Source organism: Macaca mulatta, chromosome 19 (genome assembly GCF_049350105.2).
Source record: "Macaca mulatta isolate MMU2019108-1 chromosome 19, T2T-MMU8v2.0, whole genome shotgun sequence".
Lineage (NCBI taxonomy): Eukaryota > Metazoa > Chordata > Mammalia > Primates > Cercopithecidae > Macaca > Macaca mulatta.
This window is the reverse complement of record NC_133424.1, coordinates 61,014,285-61,040,478: the sequence shown is the minus strand read 5'-3', so window position 1 is coordinate 61,040,478 and position 26,194 is coordinate 61,014,285. Positions and strand designations below refer to the sequence as shown.

The 26,194-nt window shown below is 52.4% G+C and overlaps 1 protein-coding gene across 1 annotated transcript in view; it reads right to left on the bottom strand.

Annotated features, from left to right (window-relative positions):
• Positions 1-25,773, bottom strand: part of SULT2B1 (sulfotransferase family 2B member 1) — a 47,380-nt gene extending 21,607 nt beyond the window's left edge. Inside the window, exons 1-2 of the mRNA XM_015124467.3 lie at positions 25,450-25,773; positions 1,425-1,567 (exon numbers count right to left, since the gene is read on the bottom strand). Of these exons, the coding sequence (XP_014979953.2) occupies positions 1,425-1,567; positions 25,450-25,520 (214 nt within the window). The 5' untranslated portion in view covers positions 25,521-25,773. The remainder of the gene's footprint in view (positions 1-1,424; positions 1,568-25,449) is intronic.
• Between the last annotated feature and the right edge of the window lie 421 nt (positions 25,774-26,194).

Genomic DNA, 26,194 nt, shown 5'->3' with positions numbered 1-26,194 from the left:
CACGCCTGTAGTCCCAGATACTTGGGAGGCTGAGGCAAGAGGATCACTTGAACCCGGGAGTTGAGGCGGGAGGCGGAGGTGGCAGTGAGCTGAGATCACGCCACTGCACTCCAACCTGGGCAACAGAACAAGACTCTGTCTCAAAAAAAAAAAAAAAAATTCTGGGCTCGGTGGCTCCCGCCCGTAATCCCAACACTTTGGGAGGCTGAGGCTGGTGGATCATGAGGTCAGGAGTTCAAGACCAGCCTGACCAAGATGGTGAAACCCCGTCTCTACTAAAAATACAAAAAAAAAAAAAAAAAAAAAGTAGCCACAGGTGGTGGTGGGCACCTGTGATCCCAGCTACTCAGGAGGCTGAGGCAGAGAATTGCTTGAACCTGGGAGGCGGAGGTTTCAGTGAGCTGAGATCACGCCACTACACTCCAGCCTGGGCCACAGAGCAAGACTCTGTCACCAAAAAATAAAAATAAAAATAAAATAGACTGGGGGTTTGTCGTTTTGCCCAGGCTGGTCTCAAACTCAAACACTCAAATCGTATATAATTCATCACTTTAAAGTATACAATTTAGCTGGGTGCGGTGGCTCACGCCTGTAATTCCAGCACTTTGGGCGGCTGAGGCAGGAAGATTGCTTGAGCCCAGGAGTTCAAGACCAGCCTGGGCAACACGATGAAACCCCGTCTCTACAAAAGTTAGCTAGGTGTGGTGGTGCACACCTGTGGTTCCAGCTACTCAGGAGGCTGAGGTGGGCAGATCACTTGAGTCCAGGAGGTCGAGGCTGCAATGAGCTGAGATTGTACCGCCACATTGCAGCCTGGACGACAGAGCAAGACCTCAAAAAAAAAAAAAAAGGTATACAATTAGGTGGTGACCAGCACCTGTAGTCCCAGCACTTTGGGAGGATGGGAGGATTGATGAGCTGATATTGCACCACTGCACCCCCAGCCTGAGTGACAGAGCAAGACCTTGTCTCAAAAAATAAAAATAAAAATGGTCAGGTGTGGCAGTTCATGCCTGTAATCCCAGCACTTTGGGAGGCCAAGGCGGAAAGATCACTTGAGATCAAGAGTTCAAGACCAGCCTGGGCAACGTCGCGAGACCCCATCTCTACGAAAAAGAAAAGAAAACAGAAGAGAAGAAAAGATAAAAGAAAAGTAGAGGGTAAAGAGGACAGGGAGGGACAGAACGAGGGCCCTATTTCAGCCAGGGAGGTCAGGGAAGGCGAAGTGTTGAGAACTGACCTGGAGGGGAGAGGCTGGACGCCGGGTGGATATCCCTGGGAGGCTACTTTTGGCAGGGGCACAGTTCTGAACAAACCCCGCCCCGCTTTTCCTCCTCCCCTCTTCCTCGATGTGCCTTTCCCGTCCTCCGCCGCACCCCCTCCCCACGCTCCCCAGCCCCGGACGCCCGCAGCCCGGCAGGTACCTGACTTGGGGTAGGTGATGATAAAGATGTCGTCGTCCCGCACATCTTGGGTGTTCTCCGCCAAGCTGATGCTCTCGGGCGAGTACAGGCCGACGGGGAAGGGGACGCCCTTGTACCGGAAGTATTCACCTGGCAACTTCTGGCTGTGGAAGGGTGGGGGAGACGCCATGAGGGAGAGCAGGGAGGTGGGTGCCAGGGTTCTCAGGGCGGCGCCACTCGGACCCTGGCAAGGAACTTCCTCCTCAGAGCCTTGGTCCCTCTTCTGTAAAGTGGTGACACTGTCCCTATAAACCTTATAAAGCTGGTCGGGCGCAGTGGCGCACGCTTGTAATCCCAGCACTTTGGGAGGCGGAGGCGGGTGGATCCCCTGAGGTCAGGAGTTCGAGACCAGCCTGGCCAACATGGTGAAACCCCCCTCTCTACTAAAAGGACACAAATTAGCTGGGCGTGGTGGCGCATGCCTGTAATCCCAGTTACTCCGGAGCCTGAGGCAGGAGAATCGCTTGAACCCAGGAGGCGGAGGTTGCAGTGAGCTGAGATCGTGGTGCCGTTGCACTCCAGTTTGGGCAACAAGAGCGAAACTCCATCTCAAAAATAAAATAAAATAAAAAATAATAAAAATAAAATATTTTAAAAAATTTTTTTAATAAAAAGATACTGGGTGAGGTGTCTCACGCTTGTTGTCCCAGCACTTTGGGAGGTCAAGGCGGGTGGATCACGAGATCAGGAGGTTGAGGTTGCAGTTAGCTGACATCGTGCCACTGCACTCCAGCTTGGGTAACAGAGTGAGACTTCATCTCAAAAACAAAAAGAAAAACAAAAGCAAACACAAAAATTAGCCGGATGTGGTGGTGGCCACCTGCAATCCCAGCTACTCGGGAGGCTGAGGCAGGAGAATTGCTTGAATCCAAGAGGTGGAGGTTGCAATGAGCCGAGATTGCGCCACTGCACTCCAGCCCAGGGGACAGAGCAAGACTCTGTCTCAAAAAAAAAAAAAAAAAAAAAAAAAGATTAAAACAGAGCCTAGCTCATAGTCTGCATTCCGTAACTTTGAGCTAAAATTATTATGATTATTTCATGCAGTAGCAGGCACCACAGTGCCTTATGTGAACTCAGAGGAGGGCCTGCTTAGCACAGCCTTGCGCACACAGTAGGCCTTCAATAAACTGCAATTACTTTGTTCAGTGATGTCATCAGTTATCCCATAGGTTGAGCGTGGGCGTGGAATTAGTGATGATGTCATCGGTTACCAGGCAGATTTAGTCCAGGGGGCGGACGCGGTGAGGTAATCAGTTTTCAGGAGTATTAGCTACTGAGCGCCTGCTGGGCCTTGGCTGGGCTTCCATAGGTCCTACTTGCCCTTTCTGTGCCTTGGGCAGTGGACCTCACTTCTTTGATCCTCAGTTTCCTCATCTGTCACGTGAGGATAAGAACAATCTCTGCCTTGAGGTTTTAATCCTACTTGGGGATTCAATGGGATAATATATTTTAAGTGCCTGGCTCCCGATACATTTATCAGGAAACGGAAGCTCTGTTTAGCATTATTTTAGTCTTTGATCTGGCCAATAGCTCCTTGAGGGAGAAAGCTCCTTCCCAGCTTACAGGAGAGGAAAACCCAGATGCCAACAAGAAAAGACCCTGTGCCCTTGGAGAAGCCCTGAAGGAATAAATGAATGAATGGGAGGGCATCTTGCCCATTCCTCTTGGCACCTACAATCTCCAAATCGGGGGTCCCACCACCACTGCCCAGAGGCCAGGGTGGAGCCCACAGTGCTGGGACATGTTGGTGTTCAACCAGTGTTTGATTGACTGAGTGTAGGAAGGAAGGAAGGAATGAAGGGGTTTACCAGGACAAAAGGAAAGTCAAAGACACTTATGGCTTTCAGCTGCTGTAGCAGTTCTCAGCCCTGGGTGCTGCGGACGCTTTGAAAACTCCCCAGCGGCTGGGCGCAGTGGCTCGCACCTGTAGCCCCAGCACTTTGGGAGGCCATGACAGGAGGATTACTTGAGGACAGGAGTTCGAGACCAGCATGAGCAACATAGTGAGAACGCTGTCTCTGTGCAAAAATTAAAAACTAGCTGAGTGTAGTGGCATACACGTGTAGTCCCAGCTACTTGGGAGTCTGAGGCAGGAGGATCAATTGAGCCAGGAGTTTGAGGCTGCAGTGAGCTGAGATTGTGCCACTGCACTCCAGCCTGGGTGACAGAGTGAGACCCTGCCTCTAGAAACAAACATACAAACAAACCAATTGTCGTGCAGTGGGTGTGGTAGAATCAGGCTCTCACTGTAGGTTCCAGTGCTACAGAGAGGACATGGAGGTTCAAGAAGGGAAGCAGTTTGGCTGTGGCCACACAAGAACTGAACAGAGCTGGGATTTGAACCCAAGCTGCGGTGGCCTCTCAGCCCTGTAGACTCAGGCCCTCCTTCCCCATGATCCCCACAGTCCGCCAAGACCTCCAAATGCACCGAGCACTAGTCCCACCTCTGGGCCCCTGGAGCTGCTGTTCCTGCTCCTGGAAATGCCCCCCTGACCCTGCCACTCTCTGGGCCTGAGCACTGAGCCTGCCAAGGAGCGCCCCTGACACCCGCCCAAGCGCCTATGTGGCTGCATCCTCGCATTCCTAAAACAGGTGCCCTGCGCCTGCTGTCCACCTTGTAGAACAAATCTGCCCCCGGGGCGACCTTCTCTACGCCTGGGTCACAGGCCTGTTTGTTCCCACAGAACACATCCAGGGCCTGACATGCCGATATCGCTCAATTCGAGTGGAGGAATGAAGGGGACAATTGAGCCAGTGAGAGGCTGGGGGCAGGGACAGCAGACAGAGCTCCGGGCTGGTGGCCGCAGCAGGCAGGTGATCGCTGGGAACGACTCAGCCTCCTGGACGGCGAATGGACATGTGACCTTTTTTTTTTTTTTTTTTGAGATGGAGTCCTGCTCCGTCACCAGGCTGGAGTACAGTGACATGATCTCGGCTCACCACAACCTCCACCTTCCAGGTTCAAGCGATTCTCCTGCCTTAGACTCCTGAATAGCTGTGACTACAGGTGCCTGTCACCATGCCCAGCTGATTTTTGTATTTTTAGTAGAGATGGGGTTTCACCATGTTGGCCAGGCTGGTCTCAAACTCCTGACCTCAGGTGATCCACCCACCTCGGCCTCCCAAAGTGCTGGAATTCCAGGTGTGAGCCACCACACCCGGCAGACATTCAACTCTTTTTTTTTTTTTTTTTGAGACAGAGTCTCGCTCTGTCACCCAGGCTGGAGTGCAGTGGCTGGATCTCAGCTCACTGCAAGCTCCGCCTCCCGAGTTTATGCCATTCTCCTGCCTCAGCCTCCTGAGTAGCTGGGACTACAGGCGCCCGCCACATTGCCCCGCTAGTGTTTTGTATTTTTTAGTAGAGATGGGGTTTCACCGTGTTAGCCAGGATGGTTTCGATCTCCTGACCTCGTGATCCGCCCATCTCGGCCTCCCAAAGTGCTGGGACTACAGGCTTGAGCCACCGCTCCCGACCAGACATGCAACTCTTAAAGGCCCAACCTCCCAGGCCTCCTGCCTCCCTCCTCCACGGCCTACCAGGCCCAGGTTCCCTCTCTGTCCCTGTGTTCCTGCCCACCTCAGGCCTTCTCCTTTCCCTGTGGGCCCTGGACTCAGCCTCCTCCAGGTCTTCTCTGCTGCCCCCCCTCTGCTCCCAGCTATCCTGTGGCGCCTCAGTGCCTTCAGGTCAAACCCTAGGTCACTGCCTCCTCTGGCCTCCTTCCTGCAGACACCAGCTCTAGGCACGCCCATTTTCTGCTCTCTGAGTGCCTTTCCCACCTCCTCCATCCACCTCGACACAGGTCAGATGTTACCCTCCTTTTTTTTTCTGAGACAGAGTCTCGCTCTGTTGCCCAGGCTATAGTGCAGTAGTGTAATCCCGGCTCACTGCAACCTCTGCCTTCCTGGGTTCACACCGTTCTCCTGCCTCAGGCTCCCTACTAGCTAGGACTACAGGTGTGTGCCATCACACCTGGCTAATTTTTGTATTTTTAGTAGAGACGGGGTTTCACCATGTTAGCCAGGATGGTCTCGATCTCCTGACCTCGTGATCTGCTCGCCTCGGCCTCCCAAAGTGCTAGGATTACAGGCATGAGCCACCGCTCCCGGCACAGATGTCACCCTCTAAATTCAGACCTTCTTGACCAATAGCCTCCTTGCCCCAGGAGATGGGGACACAGCCTCCTCAAACCTCTGAATTTCCTCTGCCCATCCCCCTCCAATCCCAGGAAAGGGCCTGGCACCAGCATGGAAGCCACCGGAACAGAAACTCTATGCCAAGAACATGCACGATCCTAGACTTCTCCCAGAACCTCACGAGGTGGGTAGTGAGAGGACCACTTTATGCTGGAAGAAATGGAGGCCCAGAGCGGTTAATAAAGTCCCCCAAGGTCACACAGCAGCCATTAGTTTTCATTAAATACAAGTACAGCTGGGCACAGTGGCTCACGCCTCTTGTCCTCCACTTTTTCAAGCCTTTGCTCCAAATGTCACCCCTTATCATGAGGGCTACCCCGGAGCATCCTGTTTACAGCTAGACCCCCTGCACCCCTTTCCCCTGCTCTGCCTACCATCACACCTGTCACTCCTGAGCTGCTCTACAGTTGACATATGACACTGATGGCTTACTGACCATCTTCTCCGCTTGCATGTAAGCTCCATGAGCCTGGGAATTTAAACAAATTTGGGGGTTTTTTTGTTCTGTCTTGTTTGCCAATGTACCTAAAGCACTCTCAGCAGAGCCTGGCACCAGGGAGGTGCTTGTCAATATTTATTGAAGGACCCAGGCAGGAGGATCGCTTGAAGCCAGGAATTCAAGACCAGCCTGGGCAAACTGGGTGCAGTGGCTCACGCCTGTAATCCCAGCAGTTTGGGAGGCCGAGGTGGGTAGATCACCTGAGGTCAGGAGTTCGAGACCAACCTGGCCAACATGGCAAAACCCCGTCTCTAATAAAATACAAAAATTAGCTGGGTGTGGTGGTGTGCGCCTGTAATCCCAGCTATTCGGGAGGCTGAGGCAGGAGAATCACTTGAACCTGGGTGGTGGAGGTTGCAGTGAGCCCAGATCACGCCATTGCACTCCAGCCTGAGCAACAATAGTGAAACTCCGTCTCAGGAAAGAAACAAAACAAAACAAAAAAAACAAACCAGCAGTACCCACAGACACAGGGAAGGGTCTCCCAGGCATTGCGCTGGGTGAAAGAGCCAGACTTGGAAGGTAAACTTGGTGTAGCTCCATCTCTGTGGCTGTGGTTGGCCAAATCACAGCCTCCAATGATGTTCTCGTCCTAATCCTTGAAATCTGAGACTGTGTTCCAAAGTGGCCAAACGGACTTTGCAGATGTGATTAACAGTCTTCACGAGGTGGCTCATGCCTCTAATTCCAACACTTTAGGAGGCCGAGACGGGTGGATCACTTGACATCAGGAGTTTGAGACCAGCTTGGGCAATATGGTGAAACTCCATCTCTACTAAAAATACAAAATTAACCGGGCGTGGTGGCGCATTCCTGTAATCCCAGCTACTCAGGAACCTAAGGCAGGAGAATCACTTTAACCTGGGAGGCGAGGGTTGAAGTGAGCTGGGATCGTGTCACTGCACTCCAGCCTGGGTGACAGAGTGAGTCTGTGTCTCAGAAAAAAAGAAAAAAAAAAAAAAACTTGAGGCCAGGCATGGTGGCTCATGCCTGTAATCCCAACACTTTGGGAGGCCAAGATGGGAGGATTGCTTGAGGCCAGGAGCTCAAGACCAGCCTGGGCTACACAGAGCAAGACCCCAATCTCTTTAAAAAAATAAGAGGCCGGGCGCGGTGGCTCAAGCCTGTAATCCCAGCACTTTGGGAGGCCGAGATGGGCGGATCACAAGGTCAGGAGATCGAGACCATCCTGGCTAACATGGTGAAACCCCGTCTCTACTAAAAATACAAAAAACTAGCCGGGCGAGGTGGCGGGCGCCTGTAGTCCCAGCTACTCGGGAGGCTGAGGCCGGAGAATGGCGTGAACCCGGGAGGCGGAGCTTGCAGTGAGCTGAGATCCGGCCACTGCACTCCAGCCTGGGCGACAGAGCGAGACTCCATCTCAAAAAATAAATAAATAAATAAATAAATAAAATAAAAAAATAAGAAAAAAAGAAAGAAAACTGCTGGGCTCAAGTGATCCTCCCACCTCAGCCCCCTAAAGTGCTGGGATTACAGGTGTCACTGAGGCCAGTGGGTTGCAATGTTAGATAAAAATTTATCTAAAATGTATCTAATATTTAATCTTAATTTTGTCATTTATCTAAACGCTAAACGCTGCTAGAACGGCGGCGTTAGGGAGGCCCCTCTGGGAACCGGACATCTGAGCAAAAACCGAAGGTAGCGAGAGAGGAGGGAGCGGTGAGTGGGGATCAGAAGGAAGAGTGCGCGCAAAGGAAGTGAGCAGTGGGCTGCGGGGATTCTGGGGTCTGAGTGGGGCTGGAGCTGGGGGGCCTTGAGCGGCCCACCCTTCCAGGAATGCAATCGACAGCAGGCGGGGTTTCTCAGCAGCCCTGGCACACGGTTTCGCTGACTCACTGCCGGCGCCTGTGATCAACTCGCCTTTGGAGAGGGAGCATCGCCAAGACCCCCCCCACCAGCCTGAGCTGGGTTCAATGCGCCTCACTCCCAGGACGCGCCGAGCAGTGTCCCGGCATCCTGCCCCGCCTCTGTCCGGGCTGTTCTCCCCACCAGGCTCGCCCTCACTCATCTCCGGACAGGCTTGCATTTGGAGCCCATCTGGGCAGGCGTCCCCAACTCAACCTCTCAGCAGGATGACTCACCCTTGGCCATGGCTCAGAGAGGATCTCTCGGCAGAAGTGTGATTGGCATAACCTCTTAGGGAGATTTACAGGATTCAAGGCCAGCTCCTTCTCCATCTTCAGGGCTTGGGTCTTCCCTGACCGCCTTGGCTAAAGCAAGAAACCTCCCACCTTGTGCACTTTACTGCCCATCTCCACATCCTGCTGGCCTCTTTTGCAGCCCCTTTTAATAGTGGTTTTTTTTTTGTTTTTTTTTTTTGTTTTTTTTTTTTTTTGAGACAGAGTCTCACTGTGTTGCGCAGGCTGGAGTGCAGTGGCTCGATCTTGGCTCACTACACCCTCGACCTCCACCCTCGAGCTCCTGGGCTCAAGCGATCCTCCCACCTCAGTTTCCCCAGTAACTGGGACTACAGGTGTGTGCCACCACATTCAGCTAATTTTTAAATTTTTTGTAGAGACAGGGGTCTCGCTATGTTGCCCAGACTGGTTTTGAACTCCTGGCCTCATGGGATTCTCCTGCCTTGGCCTCCCAAAGTGCTGGGATTACAGGCATGAGCCACCGCGCCCTGCTTATTTTTATTTTTTTGGATACAGGGCCTTGCTCTGTTGCTAAGGCTGGAGTGCAGTGATGCAGTCATAGCTTTCTGCAGCCTCAATCTCCCAGGCTCAAGGGATTTTCCTGCCTCAGCTCAGCCTCCTGAGTAGCTGGGACTACAGGCATATACCACCACACCTGGCTAATGTTTACATTTTTTGTAGAGATAGAGTCTCACTGTGTTGCTCAGGTTGGTCTTAAACTCCTGGACTCAAGTGACCCTCCCACCTCAGCCTCCCAGAGTGCTGGGGTTACAGGCATGAGCCACCACACCTGGTCTGTTGCCTTCTTTATTTTTTTTTTTTTTTTTTTTTTTTTTTTTTTTTTGAGACGGAGTCTCGCTCTGTCGCCCAGGCTGGAGTGCAGTGGCGCGATCTCGGCTCACTGCAAGCTCCGCCTCCTGGGTTCACGCCATTCTCCTGCCTCAGCCTCCCGAGTAGCTGGGACTACAGGCGCCCACAACCGCGCCCGGCTAATTTTTTGTATTTTTAGTAGAGACGGGGTTTCACCGTGGTCTCGATCTCCTGACCTTGTGATCCGCCCGCCTCGGCCTCCCAAAGTGCTGGGATTACAGGCGTGAGCCACCGCGCCCGGCCCTGTTGCCTTCTTTAAATCTGCCTTCCCTACTAGCAGGAGAGCTAGGAGGTGGCAGAAATTTTCCCTGTGCCATATCCTACCTCAAAAGCCAATATCTGACCATGGGTAACACTGTGTTCTTTTTTTTTTTTTTTTTTTTTTTTTTAATTGAGACAGAGTCTCGCTCTGTCGCCCAGTCATGATCTTGGCTCACTGCAACCTGCCTCCTGGGTTCAAGCGATTACTCCTGCCTTAGATTCCTGAGTAGCTGAGATTACAGGCGTGCATCACCACGCCTGGCTAATTTTTGTATTTTTAGTAGAGACGGGATTTCACCATGTTGGTCAGGCTGGTCTCAAACTCCTGACCTTGTGATCTGCCCGCCTTGGCCTCCCAAAGTGCTGGGATTACAAGCGTGAGCCACCGCGCCTGGTTAAACACTGTGTTCTATTTGCCAGATCCCCAAATGAACCTGACCTCCTAGAAATGTAAGGAATAGACAGATGCCCTTGAGGAAGCGCACAGTGAAACACATCCCAGGGCGATAATGGCGATGATGTTCCAAGAAGGGCCAGAAGCAATAGAGGACGGGGTAAATGAGTCCAGACCGGAGACACGCTGGAATTCAGCCACTCAAAAAGGAGTTTACAGCTCAACAGGGACCTGGGTTATACATACATCTCTCTCTCTCTCTCTCTCTGTCTCTCTTTCTCTCTCTTTGAGACAAAGTCTTGCTCTATCGCCCTGGTTGGAGAGTAGTGACACAATCACGGCTCACTGCAAACACCACTTCCCAGGTTCAAGCCATTCTCATGTCTCAGCCTCCCAAGTAGCTGGGATTACAGGTGTTGCCAACACGTCCCTCTAATTTTTTTTTTTTTTTTTTTTTTGACAGTCTCGCTCTGTCACCAAAACTGGAGTGCAGTGGTGCAATCTTGGCTCACTGCAACCTCCGCCTCCCGGGTTCAAGTGATTCTCCCATCTCAGCCTCCCAACTAGCTGGGATTACAGGAGCACGCTGCCACGCCCAGCTAATTCTTTGTATTTTAGTAGAGACGGGGTTTTACCATGTTGCCCACGCTAGTCTGGAACTACTGAGCTCAGGCAATCCACCCACCTCGGCCTCCCAAAGTGCTAGAATTACAGGTGTGAGCCACCACGCCTGGCATGTCCCTCTAATTTTTGTATTTTTAGTAGAGATGGGGTTTTGCCATGTTGGCCAGGATGGTCTCGAACTCCTGGCCTCAAGCAATCCACCAGCCTTGGCCTCCCAAAGTGCTGGATTTACAGGCATGAGCCATCGCGCCCAGCCATACATGTATTTCTCAAAATGAGCACACTTGAGGCTGGGTGCGGTGGCTCGTGCCTGTGATCCCAGCATTTTGGGAGCCCAAGGTGGGAAGATCACTTGAGCCTAGGAGTTTGAGACCAGCCTGGACAACATAGTGAGACTCCATCTCTACAAATAACAATAAAAAAAATTAGGCCGGGTGCGGTGGCTCACGCCTGCAATCCCAGCACTTTGGGAAGCCGAGGCGGGCAGATCACGAGGTCAGGAGTTTGACACCAGGAGTTCAAGACCAGCCTGGCCAACAGAGTGAAACCCCGTCTCTACTAAAAATACAAAAATAGCTGGACGTGGTGGCACATGCCTGCAGTCCCAGCTACTTGGGAGGCTGAGGTGGGAGAATTGCTTGAACCCAGGAGGTGGAGGTTGCAGTGAGCCAAGATCATGCCACTGCACTCCAGGTAACAGAGTAAGACTCCAATCTAAAAAAAAAAAAAAAAATTAGCCTGGTGTGGTGGCATGTGCCTGTTCTCTCAGCTACTTGGGAGGCTGAAGTGGAAGGATTGTCTGAGCTGGGGAGGTCAAGACTTCAGTGAGGGCCGGGCGCCGTGGCTCACGCCTGTAATCCCAGCACTTTGGGAGGCCGAGATGGGCGGATCACGAGGTCAGGAGATCGAGACCATCCTGACTAACACGGTGAAACACCATCTCTACTAAAAATAAAAAACTTAGCCGGGCGCGGTGGCGGGTGCCTGTAGTCCCAGCTACACGGGAGGCTGAGGTAGGAGAACGGTGTGAACCCAGGAGGTGGAGCTTGCAGTGAGCTGAGATCTGGCCACTGCACCCCAGCCTGGGCGACTGAGCGAGACTTCGTCTCAAAAAAAAAAAAAAAAAAAAAAAGACTTCAGTGAGCTGTGGTTGTACCACTTAGGTGACAGAGCAAGATCCTGTCTCAAAAACAAACACACACACACAAAAACAGTAGTACACTTTGGATTTGCATGGTTTACTGTAGGTAAACTTTTATTTAAAAAACAAAACAGGCCGGGCGCGGTGGCTCACGCCTGTAATCCCAGCACTTTGGAAGGCCGAGGCGGGCGGATCACAAGGTCAGGAGATCGAGACCATGGTGAAACCCCGTCTCTACTAAAAATAGAAAAAAATTAGCCGGGCGCAGTGGCGGGCGCCTGTAGTCCCAGCTACTCGGGAGGCTGAGGCCGGAGAATGGCGTGAACCCGGGAGGCGGAGCTTGCAGTGAGCCGAGATCGCGCCACTGCACTCCAGCCTGGGTGACAGAGCGAGACTCCGTCTCAAAATAAATAAATAAATAAATAAAAAATAAAAAAAATAAACAAAACAAAACAAAACAAAACAAAACAAAAACACTGGCCGGAAGCAGTGGCTCACATCTGTAATCCCAGCATTTTGGGAGGCCGAGGCAGGCAGATCGCCAGAGGTGAGGAGTTTGAGACCAGCCTGGCCAACAGAGCGAAACCCCATCTTACTAAAAATGCAAAAATTAGCCGGGCGTGGTGGTTGGCACCTGTAATCCCAGCTACTTGGGAGGCTGAGGCAGGAGAATTGATTGAACCTGGGAGGCAGAGGTTGCAGTGAGCCAAAATCTAGCCTTTGCACTTCAGCCTAGGTGACAGAGGGAGATTCTCTCTCTCTCTCTCTCACACACACACACACACACACACACACACCCATAAACAAATATTGAAGTAGTTAATAATATGCAGCCTGGAATGTTTAGGGTGAAACATTCAGATGTCTGTAATTTACTTTGAAATGCATCAAAAGTAAGGATTAGGCTGGGTGCCGTGACTCACGCCTGTAATCCTAACACTTTGGGAGGCCTATGCATGTTGATCACCTGAGGTCAGGAGTTTGAGACCAGCCTGTTTAACATGGCGAAACCCTGTCCCTACTAAAAAACCAAAAATTAGGACGGGAGCAGTGGCTTACGCCTGTAATACCTGCACTTTGGGAGGCTGAGGCAGGTGGATCACCAGGCCAGGTATTCAAGACCAGCCTGACCAATATGGTGAAACATTGTCTATACCAAAAATACAAAAATTAGCCGGGTGTGGTGGTGCAAACCTGTAATCTCAGCTACTTGGGAGGCTGAGGCAGGAGAATCGCTTGAACCTGGGAGTCAGTGGTTGCGGTGAGCCTAGATCTCGCCACTGCACTCCAGCCTGGGCGACACAGTGAAATCTCATCTCAAAACAACAACCACAAAACCACCACCACAACAACAACAACAATAACAAAAAAGCCAGAAGGATTGATACATGGCTAGAGGGATGCAAAGATCTGTGACAAAACAAGTACTATACAATAAAATTTCAGTGTATCCTGAGAGGGACACTGTAAAAAAGAAAAAAGATTAAAAATATGTTAAAACCCCCAAATTTTAGTGGTGGTGGGTATAGGGGTGTTCACGGGGTAATCCTTCCATTGTTCTTGTAAGTTTCGAAAAATTTCATAATAAAAGGTTGGGAGGAGGAGGTGGCATTTATTTGGCAAGATGTCTGACATTACAAAGAACGGAAAAGCAAGGGTGGAGACAGATAGAAAGTCGTATCTTAGTTATGTAAAAAAGTAATCCGGGCACAGTGGATCACACTTGTAATTGCAGCACTTTGGGAGGCTGAGGTGGGAGGATTGCTTGAGCCTAGGAGTTCTAAACTGCGGTGATCCATGATGGGGCCACTGCACCTTTTGAGATGGAGTCTCACTCTGTCGCCCAGGCTGGAGTGCAGCGCTGCCATCTTGGCTCACTGCAACCTCCGCCTCCCAGGTTCAAGCAACTCTCCTGCCTCAGTCTCCAGACTAACTGGGATTACAGGTGCCCACCACCACAGCTGGCTGATTTTTGTATGTGTGTGTTTTTTTTTTTTTTTTTTTTTTAGACGGAATTTCACTCTTGTCACCCAGGCTGGAGTGCAATGGCACAATCTTGGCTCACCGCAACCTCCGCCTCCCGGGTTCAAGCGATTCTCCTGCCTCAGCCTCCTGAGTAGCTGGGATTACAGGCATGTGCCATCACACCCGGCTAATTTTTGTATTTTTAGTAGAGATGCGGTCTCACCATGTTGGTCAGGCTGGTCTTGAACTCCTGGCCTCAAGTGATCCACCCGCCTCAGCCTCCCAAAGTGCTGGGATTACAAGCGTGAGCCACGGCGCCTACGCCCCGGACTGCATCTTGTCTCAATCAGTTCCTGCCCTGTCCCCAGAGGCCACCCCTCCACCTCCCCCACCGCACAGATTGTGTCAACTCCATCTTGCATGCTCTGGACCTGTCATCTTATAGAAGAGGCTCTTTGGTGTCTTGGTTGTTTTTGCCTAGCATAATGTTTCTGACATTTTCCGTGTCTGTGTGTACATTAGAGCTTGTTCCCGTTTGCGGCTGAGTAGAATTCCACTGCATAAATAAATCACAATGTGTTGATCCAATCCTCTGTTAATGGACACCTGGGTGGTTTCCAGGTCAGGCTATTACTCCCAAAGCCGCCACAGCTGTTCCTGTCTTTGTGGGAACCTGCGTTCTCATTTCTCTCGGGCAAATAACTAGGAACAGAATTGCTAGGTCACAGAGTGGATATCATATGATTTGCATTGTAGTAGCTGTAAAGTAGGTTTTAAGATCTGATAGGAGGCTGGGTGCAGTGGCGCATGCACCTGTCATCCTACCACTTTGGGAAGTCAAAGCGGGAGAATGGCTTGAGCCCAGGAGTTCAAAATCAGCCTGGGCAACATAGTGAGACTCTGTCTCCACAAAAAATCTATTTTAATAAAATTTTATATTAAAAAATATATAATATATTTTTATCTCAAGCCTGTAATCCCAGCACTTTGGGAGGCCGAGACGGGCGGATCACAAGGTCAGGAGATCGATACCATCCTGGCTAACACGGTGAAACCCCGTCTCTACCAAAAAGATACAAAAAACTAGCTGGGCGAGGTGGCGGGCACCTGTAGTCCCAGCTACTTGGGAGGCTGAGGCAGGAGAATGGCGTAAACCCGGGAGGCGGAGCTTGCAGTGAGCCGAGATTCGGCCACTGCACTCCAGCCCGGGCGACAGAGCAAAACTCCGTCTCAAACAAACAAACAAACAAACAAACAAAAAAAGATCTGATAGGGAAAGTTCCCCCTTCACTTTTTTCTTTTCTTTCCAATTCCTGCACACTTGAAGTCTATATAAATATCGGCTGGTCACGGTGGCTCACACCTGTAATCCCAGCACTTTGGGAGGCCGAGGCAGGTGGATCCCTTGAAGTCGGGAGTTCAAGACAAGCCTGGCCAACATGGTGAAACCCTGTCTCTGCTAAAAATACAAAAATTAGCTGGGTATGGTGGTGCATGCCTGTAATCCCAGCTACTTGGGAGGCTGAGGCAAGAGAATTGCTTGAACCTGGGAGGCGGAGGTTGCACTGAGCTGAGATCGTGCCACTGTACTCCAGCCTGGGTGAGGATGTGAGACTCTGTCTCAAAAAATAAATAAATAAAGTCTGTATAAATATCGTATATATCCTCAAAACAGGTAAAACTGTGATCTATAAATAATAAAATAATAATAAAAATCTATATAAATATTCATATGATTTTTAATTTTTATTTATTTACCTCCCAAGTAGCTGGGATGACAGGCACACTCTATCACACCCGGCTAAATTTTTTGTATTTTAGTAGAAACGGGGTTTCATCATGTTGTTCAGGCTGATCTCAAACTCCTGACCTCAAGTGATTCTCCTGCCTCGGCCTCCCAAAGTTCTGGGATTACAGGTGTAAGCCCCTGGGCCCGGCTAATTTTTGTGTTTTTAGTAGAGATGGGGTTTCGCCATGTTGACCAGGCTGGTCTTGAACTCCCGACCTCAGGTGATCCGCCTGCCTCGGCCTCCCAAAGTTCTGGGATTACAGGCGTGAGTCACTGCACCCAGCCAAGGCCCATTTTGGAGAAGAGGAGAGTGGGGCTCCGGGATGGAGAGCATCTTTCACCCACCTCTGCCTGATGGAGCACACACCTTAGGTTCGAGGTCCTTGGCTCTGTCCCTTGAAGCCTGGCAGTCTCACCACAGGCCCTGCCCCTCCGAGTCCCGCTCTAGCTGGGCTGCCAGTATTGTTCCGTTCTCACTGTCCAGTTTGGCTTGTTCCCTGAGTGTGGAATGCTCCACCACACCGTGGAACCGCACCCTGCGCGACACCTTTCGCCTGGGGCACTTCACTTTTTTCTCTCCTCCTTGCTCTCAAACGCCTCCTCTCTGTCTCCCTTCCAGCATACCTTTATTATTTATTTATTTATTTTATCTTAATTTTATTTATTTATTTATTTATTTATTTATTTATTTATTTATTTATTTATTTTGAGACAGAGTTTTGCTCTTGTTGCCCAGGCTGGAGTGCAATGGCGTGATCTCAGCTCACTGCAACCTCCGCCTCCCGGGTTCAAGCGAGTCTCCTGCCTCAGCCTCCGGAGTAGCTGGGATTACAGACATGCACCACCACGACCGGCTAAATTTCTATTTTTAGTAGGACAGGGTTTCTCCATGTTGGTCAGGCTGGTCTGGAACTCCCAACCTCAGGGGATCCGCCTGTCTCAGCCTCCCAAAGTGCTGGGATTATAGGCATGAGCCACCGCACAGGGCCCGAATTTATTTTTTTGAGACAAGGTCTTGCTCTGTCTCCCAAGCTGGAGTGCAGAGGTGCGATCTCAGCCCCATTGCAACCTCCGCCTCTTGGGTTCAAACAATCCTCCTGCCTTAGCCTCCCAAGTAGCTGGGATTACAGGCACCCACCACCACATCTGGCTAATTTTTATTTTTTTAATTTTTGAGACGGAGTTTTGCTCTTGTTGCCCAGACTGGAGTGCGATGGAGGGATCTCAGCTCACTGCAACCTCCACCTCCCGGGTTCAAGTGATAGGCTCACTTCGGCCTCCCAAAGTGCTGGGATTACAGACGTGAGCCACCGCGGCTGACCTAATTTCTGTATTTTTACTAGAGATGGGGTTTCACCATGTTGGCCAGGCTGGTCTCGAACTCCTGACCTCAAGGGATCCACCTGTCTCGGCCTCTCAAAGTGCTGGGATTACATGAGCCACCATGCCCAGCCTCAGTGACAATTTTTGAAATTGAGTATATGTGGAAATGCTATTTCAGATAGATTAGATATGTGATTAAAATTAATTTCACTTGTTTCTTTTATGTTTTTTAAAAAACGTGGCTACGAGAAAATGTTTTCCTATGGGCTCGTGGTATATATCTATGGAGGGTGGCCAGAGTCATGGAAACCACAGGGGGTGACAAGGCCCCCAGAGAAGAAATGGCCACTGAGGGGCAGCCTCTGACTGCAGTTCCAAGCCCCTGTCGGATTCCTTTCTCTGGCATGAGGGTTATGAGTGGGGCCTCAGTTTTCCCATCTGTAAAACGGGCATTGTAACACTGGGACCACACACGGCTGTTGGGAAGACTGAATGAGCTCCTCCTCACACTGCCCTCAGCACAGGGCCTGGCTCGGGGCAGATGTTCAGGAAGCTCGTCATTATTATCATTCCTCACCTGTCTCCTCCCTCTCTCCCTGGCTCAGCAGCGGTCCCAGAAACTGGGGAAGGAGGAAAGAGAGAAACAGCACAAACCCTGAGTCAGCCGTGAGCCCCGGTCAAGCCCTTCCCCAGTCATTGCCCGTTTCACAGACGCTCAGCCCTCAGGGCAGTCCTGTCTACCAGGAGGGTCCCAGCTCCTGAGCCACAGAGGCGGCGTTCGAACCTGGGACTGCCTTCCTGTGGGCATTCTTCTTTTCTTTTTCATTTTTTTTAAAGGGAGATGAGGGTTTGCTATGTTGCCCAGGATGGTCTTGAACTCCTGGCCTCAAGCAATCCTCCCGCCTCGGCCTCCCAAAGTGTTGGGATTACAGGCGTGAGCTGTGGCACCTGGCCCCTGCAGGCATTCTTGCCTGCGGTGTCAGGGTCCCCACTTTCCCAGATCCTTGGGGCTCTGGTCCCCGTGTAAGTAGCCGGCCACACCTGTCTTAGGGCCTCCACTCCAGGTCTCCTGGCAAGGCTAGGGTCTCCCTTCTCGGCCTGGCATTTATTCCATGTCATGGGTGACCCACTGGGTCCCACAGTTCCTCCTCCAGACCCTCCAGGTGGCAAACTGGGCTGCTCGGTTCTTTCCAAATGGGTCCTGAACTCAGCTGGCCAACATGGAGAAACCCTGTCTCTATCAAAAACACAAAAATTAGCTGGGTATGGTGGCACATGCCTGTAATCCCAGTTACTTGGGAGGCTGAAGCAAGAGAATCGCTTGAACCCAGGAGCCGCAGGTTGCAGTGAGCTAAAATCGTGCCACTGCACTCTAGCGTGGGGGACAGAGCAAAACTCTGTCTCCAAAACAAAACAAAACAAAACAAAACAAAAAACAAAACCAAATGGATCCTGAACTCTGAACGTCCCCACTTCTCAGCCTTTCCTCTGCCGGTCCCTACGCAGGCCCGCCAGGCACAACTGCCACCCCCCACCCCAAAGAGCGAGTGGAAAGGAAATCGCATCCTGTCCCTCACTCCTCAAGCCTGAGTCAGGGGCTGGTGGGAGAAGGAGGGAACCGTGAGCATCTTTTTCCACTTCTCCCCAAGTCCCCGCATCCGCTAGTGCCGGCCCCAAAGCCCCTCTCCCTAGTCTGCCCGCCCAAATTTCACCCAGCGGGGAGGCAATGTCTTATTATTTCTTAATTGTTTGAAACCTCTTGATCAGCCCCTGTCTCAGAAAAAGCAGCTTCAGGGTGCGATGGCTCACTCCTGTAATCCCAGCACTTTGGGAGGCCGAGGCGAGTGGATCACCTGAGGTCAGGAGTTCGAGACCACCCTGACCTGTATGGTGAAACACCGTCTCTACTAAAACTACAAAAATTAGCCCGGCATGGTGGCGTGCTCCTGTAGTCCAAGCTACTCCGGAGGTTGAGGCAGGAGAATCGCTTGAACCCGGGAGGCGGAGATTGCAGTGAGCCGAGATGGCGCCACTGAACTCCAGCCCGGGCAACCAGAGCGAAACTCCGTCTCAAAAAAAAAAAAAAAGAAAAGAAAAGAAAAAAGAAAAAGCAGCCTCACGACTGGCAGGGTTGTGGCCGTAAAATCATTCAAGTGGCTCAGCCCTCCCCAAGGAAGGCGGGACCGGGGTTGAAAAACCAGAGTTGGCCCCTCCTCGCCCCGCCCTCCCCGCCAATAAGAGGCAGAGATGAGACGGTGCCGGCGCCAGGGACTCCCGAGATCAGAGCGAGGGGAGGAGCGGCCATCGCAGCTCTCCTTGGCTGCCCGAGGCGCCCCAGGTCCAAAGGCCGGCCTGGCTTCTCTGGCCTTGACACTCTCCGTAGCCCAGCATGCAGGGAATGCAAAGAAACGCCTGGAACCGCAGAGCGCCGGCTATGCCTCCTGTCTGGGTCTCCCTCCCGGATCTCGCTCCTTCCGGGTCTTGCTCATCCCTAAGTTCCCCATCCAGGGCGTGATACAGTCAGGCTTCCCTGGTTCAAATCCTGGCTACACCCTGCTTGGCAGCTGTGTGACCCTGGGCAAGTCACTCAACCTCTCTGGGCCTCACCTCTCGCAGGGGATGACAGTAGTTAAAGTGGGTTAATCTCAGACCGCTGTGAGGATTAGATGAGGTAATACAGACAGCACTCAATAGGTTGAGAACAACTTCAAGGATGTTACAGGGATTATAACATCCTGGGCTTGTCAGTCTACTGGCTCTGCAGCCCATCCTGCCTACCGCCTGTGCCAAATGTTTTCCTCTTACGATTTTTTTTTAATTTTTTTAATTGTAATTTTTTTTTTTTTTGAGACAGAGTTTCACTCTTGTTGCCCAGGCTGGAGTGCAATGGCACGATCTTGGCTCACCGCAACCTCTGCCTCCTGGGTTCAAGCGATTCTCCTGCCTCACCTCCCAAGTAGCTGAGACTACAGGCGCCCACCAGCATGCCTGGCTGATTTTTTTTCTATTTTTAGTAGAGAGAGGGTTTCTCCATGTTGGCCAGGCTGTCTCGAACTCTCGATCTGCCCGCCTCGGCCTCCCAAAGTTCTGGGATTACAGGCATGAGCTGTCGCGCCCGGCCTCTTACGATTTTAATTTAGCCCTTATTATCCTTTTTAGTCCTTTTTACATACAAGGCCACATGGAACACATATTAAATTTCTTTTTTCTTTTTTTTTTTTTTTTGAGATGGAGTTTCAATCTTGTCACCCAAGCTAGTGTGCAGTAGTGCGATCTCAGCTCACTGCAACCTCTGCCTCCTGGGTTCAAGCAACTCTCCTGCTTCAGCCTCCCGAGTAGCTGGGACTACAGGCATGCCTGGCAAATTTTTGTATTTTTAGTAGAGACAGGGTTTCACCATGTTGGCCAGGCTGGTCTTGAACTCCTGACTTCAAGTGATCTGCCCTCTTCAGCCTCCCAAAGTGCTGGGATTACAGGCATGAGCCACGGAGCCCGATCTCACATATTAAATTTCTAAAGCATAATTTATAACCAACCTCATAAACTAGAACATTCTGAGCGACGCACCTTGCTGATATCTCTGGGCCCCTCCCTGTAGCATCTACTCTTCCCTTGAGCTGCTATCCTGAATTAAATTCTGGTCAATTCCTTGTTTGGTTTTTATTTTATTTTTTTAGAGACAGGGGTCTTGCTGTGTTGTCTAGGCTGATCTCAGGTCACTGCAACCTCCGCCTCCTGGGTTCAAGCGATTCTCCTGCCACAGCCTCCTGAGTAGCTGGGATTACAGGCATGCGGCATGACTCTGGCTAATTTTTATATTTTTAGTAGAGACGGGGTTTCACCATGTTGGCCAGGCTGGTGTCGAACTCCTGACCTCAAGTGATCCACCCGCCGCGGCCTCCCAAAGTTCTGGGATTACAGGTGTGAGCCACTGCGCCAGCAACTTTTTTTTTTTTTTTTTTTTTTTAAATCACGTATGTGTGTATTCTGAAAACAATAGTTTCTCTCCTTCCCTCCCGGGTGCTTAAAGAATGAACCATTTGAGAGCCACTCAGGTCTGCTGCAGGATGACCCACCACGGGGAGTTTCCACTGCGGCTGCCTCTCTTCGGACCCAGCTGATCCTTACTCTCCTGAAGCCACCTACGTCCCTATGCCCCAACCATTCCCTCTCCCAGCATGCCCTGCCCCTCCTCCCCGTCTGCTAACCCTGACTCATTCTGGAAGCCCCAGCTCAGAGGTTGCTTAATGGAACCTCCATTCATTCATTCATTCTCGACATCCTTTTCACAAATTTCCCACATTCATTTCCTATCCACGAACAGGCCAATATTTTGGTGCCACGGGGCAGATTTGAAGTTAGACCGGCATGATCAGGGACCTGGAACCTGGGGTGGGTGTCTGCCTGCCTTCTCTCATCCCCCTGGCCAAAAATCCTAAATTGCCTGTGTTGAATCTTAAAGCCTGAGCAGTTTGGCAAAGGAAGGAGAGAGGGCAGAGGTCAGTCCAGGCAAAGGACAGGGCACTGGTGCGTGCAAAGCCCCGAAAGTGGTGAAACCCTGTCTCTACTAAAAATACAAAAATTAGGCCGGGCGCGGTGGCTCATACCTGTAATCCCATCACTTTGGGAGGCCGAGGCGGGCAGATCACCTGAGGTCAGGAGTTTGAGACCAGCCTGGCCAACATGATGAAACCCCGTTTCTACTAAAATATAAAAAATTTAGGGCCGGGCGCGGTGGCTCAAGCCTGTAATCCCAGCACTTTGGGAGGCCGAGGCGGGTGGATCACGAGGTCAGGAGATCGAGACCATCCCTGGCTAACATGGTGAAACCCCGTCTCTACTAAAAATACAAAAAACTAGCCGGGCGTGGTGGCGGGCGCCTGTAGTCCCAGCTATTTGGAGGCTGAGGCAGGAGAATGGCGTGAACCCAGGAGGCGGAGCTTGCAGTGAGCCGAGATTGCGCCACTGCACTCCAGCCTGGGCGACAGAGCCAGACTCCGTCTCAAAAAAAAAAAAAAAAAAAAAAATTAGCCAGGTGTGGTAGAGTGTGCCTGTCATCCCAGCTACTCGGGAGGCTGAGGCAGAAGAATTGCCGGGTGACAGAAATCCCAGGTGACAGAGCAAGACTCCATCTCCAAATAATAATAATAATAATAAATTTAAAAACATTTACCTGGGCATGGTGGCACATGCCTGTAATCCCAGCTACTCCGGAGGCTGAGGCAAGAGAATTGCTTGAACCCAGGAGGCAGAGATTGCAGTCAGTCGAGATTGTGCCACTGCACTCCAGCATGAGCCACAGAGCAAGGCTCTGTCTCAAAAGAGAGAGAGAAAAGATCTTTCTGGGATCCCTGGGGAAGGAGCCAGATAAGCAAAGGCACTGTGGCAGGGAACAGTGTGGCCAGAAGTAATTCGAAGTAATAGAGTAGATAGGCCGGGCACGGTGGCTCGCACCTGTAATCCCAGCACTTTGGGAGACCAAGGTGGGTGGATCACCTGAGGTCAGGAGTCGAGACCAGTCTGGCCAACATGGTGAAACCCTGTCCATACTAAAAGTGTAAAAATTAGCTGGGCGTGGTGGCAGGTGCCTGTAATCCCAGCTACTTGGGAGGCTGAGGCAGGAGAATCACTTGAACCTGGGAGGCCGAGGTTGCAGTGAGCCGAGATAGTGCCACTGCACTCCAGCCCGGACTACAGAGCGAGACTCCATCTCAAAAAAAAAAAAAAAAAATTACCCAGGCGCAGTGGCACGCACCTGTCATCCCAGCTAGAACCTCAGAGTGCCTGCTACGCCTCCCATCTGGGCTGAGTCTACCTCCTGGATCTCGCTCCTTCCTGGTCTTGCTCATCATCTCTACATTTCCTGTCCAGCGCATGATACAGTCAGGCTTCCCTGGTTCAAATCTTGGCTGTTCCCTGCTTGGCAGCTGTGTGACCCTAGGCAAGTCACTCAACCTTTCTGGGCCTCATCTCTAACACGGGATGACATCAGAGTGGGTTCATCTCAGATGGCGGTGAGGATTAGATGAGGTAATACACCTGAACCTAGGAGGCAGAGGTTGCAGTGAGCCAAGATCGTGCCACTGCACTCCAGCCTGGGTGACAGAGCCAGACTCAGTCTCAAAAAAAAAAAAAAAACACACAAAGTAGGCCGGGCGTGGTGGCTCAAGCCTGTAATCCCAGCACTTTGGGAGGCCGAGACAGGCGGATCACGAGGTCAGGAGATCGAGACCATCCTGGCTAACACTGTGAAACCCCGTCTCTACTAAAAATACAAAAAACTAGCCGGGCGAGGTGGCGGGCGCCTGTAGTCCCAGCTACTCGGGAGGCTGAGGCAGGAGAATGGCGTAAACCCGGGAGGCGGAGCTTGCAGTGAGCTGAGAGCCGGCCACTGCACTCCAGCCCGGGCTACAGAGCAAGACTCCGTCTCAAAAAAAAAAAAAAAAAAAAAAAAAAAAAACACACAAAGTAGTAGAGTAGTTGGAATGCAGGTGAGGAGGCTGGGGGCGGGGTGGGTGAGGGCTGGGCGCTGAGGAATTCACTGGATGGCTGGGAGGAAGGGAGGAGCAGCCTGGGACAGCTGAGGTGGTGTTGGGGGGAGATGAGGAGGCCTGAGCTGGGGCTGTGGCAACCGAGAGGAAGAACCGGGGCAGAGAGTCAGGGGACTGGGGTGGGGATTGGGGACTGACAGGCTGGGGGCGAGCAGAGGGGAAAGTCGGGGCCAGGAGAAGCCCTGTGGATCTGAGCCAGTGATGTGGGGTGGGGGGGGCATCCCTGAGATGGGCAACCCAGGAGGAGATGGGAATTTGAGGGGGCTGCTGAGTTCAGGGGGATGTGGCGTATCTGAGGGGGACACCCAGGAGGAAGCAGGCCCCGGGGGGATGCTCCAGTGGGCTCGCTGGGGAGAGGCACGCTTCCTGGCCTAGGGGATTCCAGAAGAGCCTGGAAGTTTGAGGTCCTAAGGGCACCCCCAGGGCGCCGCAGCCATTCAGGGCTGGAGGAGTCCTGCAGGGGAGGTGCTGTTCTCCCTCACGATGAAACCGAGCGTCGCAGAGGGTCAATGACTGAACCAAGGTCACCCACTTAGCGAGCACACTCAGGGCATTTTATGACCAGCTGGCAGGGCCTTAGCAGAGATAAAAAAGGCTTCCAGGTGCCTGGATGGGGTGGGGGTGAGGCCTTCCCAGAGGCGAGCTGGCTTATCTGTTTATCTCTGGAGGGAAGAATTGCAGAGCTCAGAAGGCCTGGATTAGCCAATGTTGAGTACCGAATGCTGGGGCCTGCCTCAAGCAGAACTGGGCCAGCCTGGTCACCGCTCTCAGCCCAGGAGGCCCAGAGACACTAGGAAGCTTGTCTAGGTCACACAGCAATCAGGATTGAACTGCGCCTGTCTCTGGAGTCCCAGGCACCCAAGAAGGCCTCTCCATGCCCCAGCTTCTGGCTGAGGGAGGGGAGGGGAGGGCCTGAAACAGTGGAATGAGAGGAGGCAGCCAGGCGCGGTGGCCCACGCCTGTAATCCCAGCACTTTGGGGGGCCGAGGCAGGTGGATCACCTAAGGCCAGGAGTTCAAGACCAGCCTGACCAACATGGTGAAACCCCTTTTCTACCAAAAATACAAAAATAAAATTAGCCAGGCGTGGTGGCAGGCTCCTGTAATCCCAGTTACTTGGGAAGCTGAGGCTGGAGAATCACTTGAACCCAGGAGGCGGAGGCTGCAGTGGACTGAGATTGTGCCATTGCGCTCCAGCCTGGGCAACAAGAGTGAAACTCCGTTTCAAAAAAAATAAATAAATAAAATAAAATAAGAAGGGAATGAGGCAACTGGGCTGAGAACGGGTCTTGGTTGTCCTCCTCCTCACAGCCCACGGTGGCTGGAGGGGTCCAGGCTGCCAGAAAGGTCTCACTTGGCAAGAGTACAAGATACGAGGGATTGCAGATTGTCTCAGCAGTTCGCTGTGTGATATGGGGCAGGCTGCCTGCCCTCTCTGGACCTCTGCACGCTCACCTGAAAAACGGAGCCACGGGGAGGGGTGTAAAGGGACATCACCAAGGCTGTGAGGAGCAGGAGAAACCACAGGCTCTGGGGTGAGACAGACTGGCTTCAGATTTGCCTCTAGCTTTGTAATTGCGGTCATGTCGCATTCCCCCCCAGCCTCAGTTTCCCCACCTGGAAAGCAGGTGCTGTCAAAGTGCCTGACTCATCCCCAGGAACAGGGAGTCACGCTGAGCTCACGGAGGTGGGCAGTGCTCTGCCCTAACCACTCTTAGGATACCTGAAGAGTCCGGAGCCTGCCCTCTCAGCCCAAAGCCCCCTAGAACACAGATTCCCTCTGGGTCTCAGCGGCGTCCCAGTTTCTCCCATTTCACCCCAAACACCCCCCTTATTTCAGGCTTGCATGGGGTGTCCTGGGCACTACAGGCCGTTGTGTTTCCTGAGCAACTACTGTGCACCAAGCGGCCTGCTCTCTTCCACTCCTCTATCAGGGAGACACGGGGCTTGTGAGCCCCTTTGGCAGACAGAAAAACTGAGGCCCCAAGAGGGACAGGGACACCCCAGGCATCCCCACTGGTGACTCAGCACGGCCATGTCCTCACTCCCTTCTCAGGAGGGACCTGTACACCACGTTGGATGCCCCAGCCCAGCCAAGTCTGGGCTAGGCCTGCCGCCATGGGAGGCTGGAGGCCACCCTTGCCACAGCCTCTGGCTCCCCCAAACAGCCACGTCCTCCCCGGGATCTCCTGGCTCCTGCCCAGGTCTGGGCCTCACCTGATTTCCGAGATGTCAGGTTCATAGGTGTCCCACAAGCCCGGGATCTGGGGCTCAGCGGGCCCGTCCATGGCAGGTGGGTGAGGGTGGGGAGGGGAGGACGAGCAGGGAGCAGGCGGCACGGAGGCCAGGTGTGCGCAGCGACAGCGTCTGCCACCTGGGGAGCCCGCCAGGTGCCTACTCCGTGCCCGGCCCAAGGGGAGGGGCAGCACCCAGCCGGTTTTCCCAGCTGCTACCCACGCCTCCGACAGCGGGGAGAGGCCAGAGGGAGTCACCCTGCTCTGAGGGCGGGGAGGAGCAGTGATGGGCACGTCCTGGCGTCTGGTGCTCAGCTGGGGGCAGAGTCCAGGGGGTCAGTGTCAAGCCCACACTGGAACCTTCCAGGCTGGCAGTTCTGGGCCTGTGGGCACCCACCTGGAGCCCACGTTGCTCATTTGGGAAATGGCGCTGATCTCGCCCATCTCAGCGAGCTCATTCATTCACTCACTCATTCATTCCTTTATTCATTTGAGAAATATTTACTGAGCATCTCCCGTCTGCCCCGCACTGTTCCAAGCACTAGGCCACCGCTGGGGATGGGCGATAGAAACTCGCCTTCACGGGCTGATGCTTAGGGGCACCCTGGAAACACACACAGGGACAGAGGCACAGCCAGGACCACAGCAGCACAGACAGGGCGGGAGCCAGGGAGAGAGGGAGAGGGAGAGGACGGAGCTCGTGGGAGACCGAGACCTAGAGGGGGCTG